Raw genomic sequence first — 4,825 nt, 5'->3', positions numbered from 1 at the left:
CGGTCGTGGGGCCTGAACTCTGGGCCTGGGCGCTGTCCCTCAGCTCTTCAGCTCAAGGCTAGCGCTCTACCACTTGAGCCACTTCCGACTTTTTTCTTTTTGCTTATGTGGTGCTGAGGAATCGAACCCAGAGCCTCAGGCATGCAAGGCAAGCACTCTACCACTGAGCCACCTTCCCAGCCCTTGAGATTGTTTTAACTCAGCATACTTTCCTCATCCCTGCCCTCAATTCTTCCTGTTTAACCTAAAGCCAATGCCTGAACCCCTTAAGATGGCTGAAGATGTACTGGAGCGCTGTCTTCCCATGACTACCATATAATCAATCTCCATTCCCTGCCTTGCACCATGTCTGTTTATTTACCATATGGAGGTGAGTGACTTGGGACTTCTGGACTTTGGGCCTGGGGTCTTAAAACCTGATATCATGATTACCTTATATCCAATATCTTAACTTGGCATACTAGAGTTCCAAATTGATTAAAAAAAATAATTTGCATTTCAAGTAAAAATATTGTTTATTTCTTTTATTTCACCACCATTTATACTTATAAACTGTGATAGACACCTTGCATACATCTTATGGAGCAGGACCAGAAATATGCTTTATATTGGTTATTTAATTTTTAGCATCAGATTATCATTATTGTAGAGGTGGGCAAACCATGCAAAAAGAAAAAGAAGTACATTTGCATTCATGGCACAATAGGAACAAACAGTCCAAGCTTTGGGGTTTTACCAGTGGCCAATTTCTTGTGTCTGTCCTTCCTTCCTTCCTACCTTTCTTCCTCCCTCATTCCCTCCCTCCTTCCCTCCTTCTTTCCCTTCCTCCTCCTTTACTTCCTCCTCCCCCTTCTTCTTCTCTTTCTCTTCTTCCTCCACCTCCTTCTCCTCTCTTTCTTTCTCTCTTTCTCTTCTTTCTTTCTTTCTTTCCTTCCTTCCTTCCTTCCTTCCTTCTTTCTTTCCTTCCTTCTTTCTTTCTTTCCTTCTTTTCCTTCTTTTTTTGGTGCCAGAACAGGGCTTGAACTCAGGGCCTTAGGTTATCACCTGAAGTTTTTGTTTGTTCTTTGCTTAAGGCTGGCCTCTGCCATATAACCACAACTCCACTTCTGGCTTTTTTGCTGGTTAATTGGAAATAAGCATCTTGGAGAGTTTCCTGTCTAGGCTAGGCTCAAACTACAATCCTCAAATCTGAGCCTCTAGAGTAGCTAGGATTATGGGTGTGAGCCATCAGTGCCCAACTTTTGTGTTTCTCTTTGAAAAAAAAAAAAGGCACAAAGGGTCTTTATTTTGTGTTCTTGTTATTTTGTGCCAATCAGAACCAAGAGACAAGGACAGTAAGTAATGAGATGCGAGGAAACAAAACAAAACAAAACCAAGAAGCAAATCGCACCAAAACAGATGAGTTTAAATTAAGGCGCTGTCCATCAATCTCACATGAGGTGGGGTGGGGGTGGGGGCATGAGGAGGATGAAGAAACCACAATGCTTAGTTGCTCAGAGGCTGCTGAGCAACTCCAGAAAATCTCAGGGGAGGCACCTCTCCTCGCCGGCGCTGGCCACCCCTGCTTGCCCGCTGTTGCCTCCTGGAAGAGGGCACTCTTCCTTGGCTGGTGCCTGCAGCCGGGGGCTGGAGGTACTGAAAGGCACTCTGGCGGCCCACCTGCCTCTCCACACAGTTAAAGGTGAGGGCCACGCCCACATTGCTCTTCATGATTCTGGAGGAGCCATCAGACGTGCCATCGAAACACCGGCCGAGTGCAATCTCCTTGGCCACGCGAGGGTCCTGATCGGTGACAGTATAGATGCCATAGTTATGGCCCAGTGGATCCAGGGGTGCCAGCATGGTGTATTCACTGGTGTCATTGTTGACCGCCAATGGAAGATGGTTGACCAGATACTCATGCAGCATGGAGTTCACACTGGCTCGACGGCAGCTGCCCTGGGGGATGACCTTGACCAGTGTGCGGTCCACACGGTCCTGATCATAGAGCATCCCACTACACTTGAACTCTAGACAGGCGGATGAGACATTCGGCTGGTCCCTGTCTCTTGTACTCTTCACGTCCCGGATTCCATACAGCTTCCCTACTGTCTGCCGGTGGGTGCCCCCCATGTTTCGAGACCGGACATTTACCTCCAGGGGTCCTACAATCTTCACCTTGATATAGCACGCCCTGAATTCCATTGGCTTGGGCCACCATGCCAGATAGTCTTCAGTCCAGCTCATGGGGTCATCTTCATTGAAAGGGACGGTGTTATAATCATAGCGATCTCCCTCGATCTGGTAGAAGCGGAAGTGGGCTGCACTCGGGGGTGCCTCTTCACAGGCCCGGAGGTTCTCAAAGGCATAGATGGGTCCATTGCTCTCCTCAGCAGAGTTGGGCCTTGGCTTCGCCATGCTGATCTGGAAAGCTGTCTTTTTAACTCTTGGATCTTCGTGGTCCGTCCGGCGGTACTTGAGCTTGTGAAGGTAGTGCTGAGGGACACCGATCGCGTTGGGGTTGAATTTAGGAGAAGATTCCACTGCTTCTAGTTCCTCCCCAGCCAGGCTTGCCAGGACATAGGCAGAATAAGCATCTGGGGTTTGGTCATCACAGAAGGCAGGCAGACAGGCCCCATTGGGGCCTGTGATGACACTGTCAAAGCGACCCCAGGCCCTGGGGTTGGATGAGAAGCCAGTTTGGGGCTCCAGATTGATCACGGAGACGACGACACCTTGAATTTGCTCACTGGGCAAGAACCTCTCACTCCGATAGGCTCTCACTTTAATGAAGCATCTTCGGCTTTCTGGGACGTCCAGGTTAAAGAGGCGTCGCTCACGTATCTCCATGTTACCCACCAAGAAAGTTCTCTCTTCCCTTTTGTGCCTCCTTTGGCTTTCAAATTTGAAATCCCCTTCCTCCTCCCACAGCCCCGTGTCTGGGTTGAGTGACCACAGTTTCATGGTGGGCACGTGCTCCGGCATCTTGACCTGGGTGGAGTCCAGGTGCACCTTGACTTTGCCAGCATTAAGTGACTCAGATGTGGTCTCATCTCTGAAGTCCACGGAGAACATGCCGTATGTACGAAGGGGCAGCGTGTCCCCTTCATCCGTGACAAAGTTCAGATCGCTCTGGGCAGCTGTGGCTGTGGAAATATTCCTGGGGTCCAGGAAGGTCACGCTGGCCTGCACTTTGCCCGTATAGGGCTCCCCGTTCTGTCGGTAGAAAGCCTCCGATGGGATTTCCAGTTCAGCCACGGGGTCTTCGCCCACCACCTCTCCCAGGGGGATGATGTTGGTCTCCATGGCGTCCAAAGTGATGGGCTCCTTCCGGCGAAGCATCTTGATCTCATGGAATACAGCACTCCCCTTCCGGTTGAAGGGGAGCACTTTGGTCGTATTGACAAACTTCTGCAACCTGTCGACGAACGTGAGCACCAGTCTCTCCGTGTCTTGGGGGACATGGAGGGTGAAGGTACCCTTGTAGCCCGTCATGCTCACACGATGGCCCCCCAGGTACACGTGGCCAAAGCGCATGGGCTCGCCATTGTCCGCAGCACTGACCCGGCCCCTCACGATGCTCCGGGTCTCTGCACACCGTTGGCAGCTGCACTCCGTGGCCACCTTGGTGGGCAGTGTGTACCCATGGCACTGGATCTCCCGCTCTTCCATTCTGGAGATGCCACAGCAGTTCTCCACTGCATCCCGACACCGGATGCCGTTATCCTGATGCCCCGCACATGTCTTCACAGGACAGCGGCCCACATCGTAGTAGAAGGAGTTGGTGGCATTCTGGAAGCAGTCGTGGGGCAGCCGGATGAGGTAGCTCTCAGGGGTTGGGTTGCAAGGAGGCTCATCAGGTGCTGAGAAGGACAGGGGGGTGATGGTAGCATGTAAGTTTATGTCCTCCACAGAGTAACTCTAGGTCACTCTACCCTCTCCCTACCCGCCTTTGTTTTGGTGCTTAACTCAGGACTTGGGTACTATCCCTGAGTTTTTTCTGCTCAAGGCTCATGCTCAACCACTTGATCCATGCCCCCCCACTCTGGCTTTTTAGTGATTAATTGGATATTCGAATCTCACAGATTTGCCTGCCTGGGTTGTCTTCAAATCCTGATCCTCAGATCTCAGCCTCCTGAGTAACTAGGATTACAGGGGTGAGCAACTTGGTGCCTAGCCTTGTGTGTGTGTGTGTGTGTGTGTGTGTGTGTGTGTGTATGGTGCTGGAGGTCAAACTTGGGACATCATACTTCCTAGGAAATTACTCTACTGTGTCACATTGCTAACCTTCAATGTCACCTCTCTGGGGTTTTATTTGGTTAGTAATTGTGCCTATACTGGGGCTTGAACTCCAGCCTGAATGTTTGTTAGTTATTTTGGGAATAGAGTCTCATAGATTTGTCTGCCTAGGCTGACTTTGAACCTGGATCTTCAGATCTCAGTTTGTTAAGTTGTTAGGATTATAGGTATGAGCCACTGGTACCCAGCTTCGCTTACCCATTTGTTTGGGGTTGTTTTTTTTAACTGTATTTTTTTTGGTCTTTTCTTTTTTGGTACTGGGAATCGAACCCAGGATGTTGCACTTGCTAGCAAGCGCTTTTCCACTGAGCTACATCCCAGCCCATCGCTTACCCATTTGGATTGCTGTGCCAAAGCATGTAGATATTGAACTAATACTAATTTGCATTTAAATTATTTTCTTATTTTATTAGATTGATTAATTCGCTTTTATTTTTATTTTTATTTATTTATTTTTTTTTGTCGGTCGTGGGGCTTGAACTCTGGGCCTGGGCACTGTCCCTCAGCTCTTCAGCTCAAGGCCAGCGCTCTACCACTTGAGCTACAG

General features: G+C 49.6%; 1 protein-coding gene across 1 annotated transcript; it reads right to left on the bottom strand.

The window, feature by feature from the left end:
- Positions 1 to 1,200: 1,200 nt before the first annotated feature.
- Cilp (cartilage intermediate layer protein, nucleotide pyrophosphohydrolase) lies at positions 1,201 to 4,604 on the bottom strand. Its single transcript, XM_013009914.1, has 2 exons — positions 4,593 to 4,604; positions 1,201 to 3,885 (listed from the first exon to the last, which is right to left on the bottom strand). The coding sequence occupies exons 1-2, from the start codon at positions 4,602 to 4,604 to the stop codon at positions 1,486 to 1,488; spliced, it is 2,412 nt and encodes an 803-aa protein (XP_012865368.1). The 3' UTR covers positions 1,201 to 1,485.
- Between the last annotated feature and the right edge of the window lie 221 nt (positions 4,605 to 4,825).

This window comes from Dipodomys ordii, unplaced genomic scaffold, assembly GCF_000151885.1.
Source record: "Dipodomys ordii isolate 6190 unplaced genomic scaffold, Dord_2.0 Scaffold11, whole genome shotgun sequence".
NCBI lineage: Eukaryota > Metazoa > Chordata > Mammalia > Rodentia > Heteromyidae > Dipodomys > Dipodomys ordii.
The sequence above is the reverse complement of the archived record's forward strand: the minus strand, read 5'-3'. Positions and strand labels throughout refer to the sequence as shown.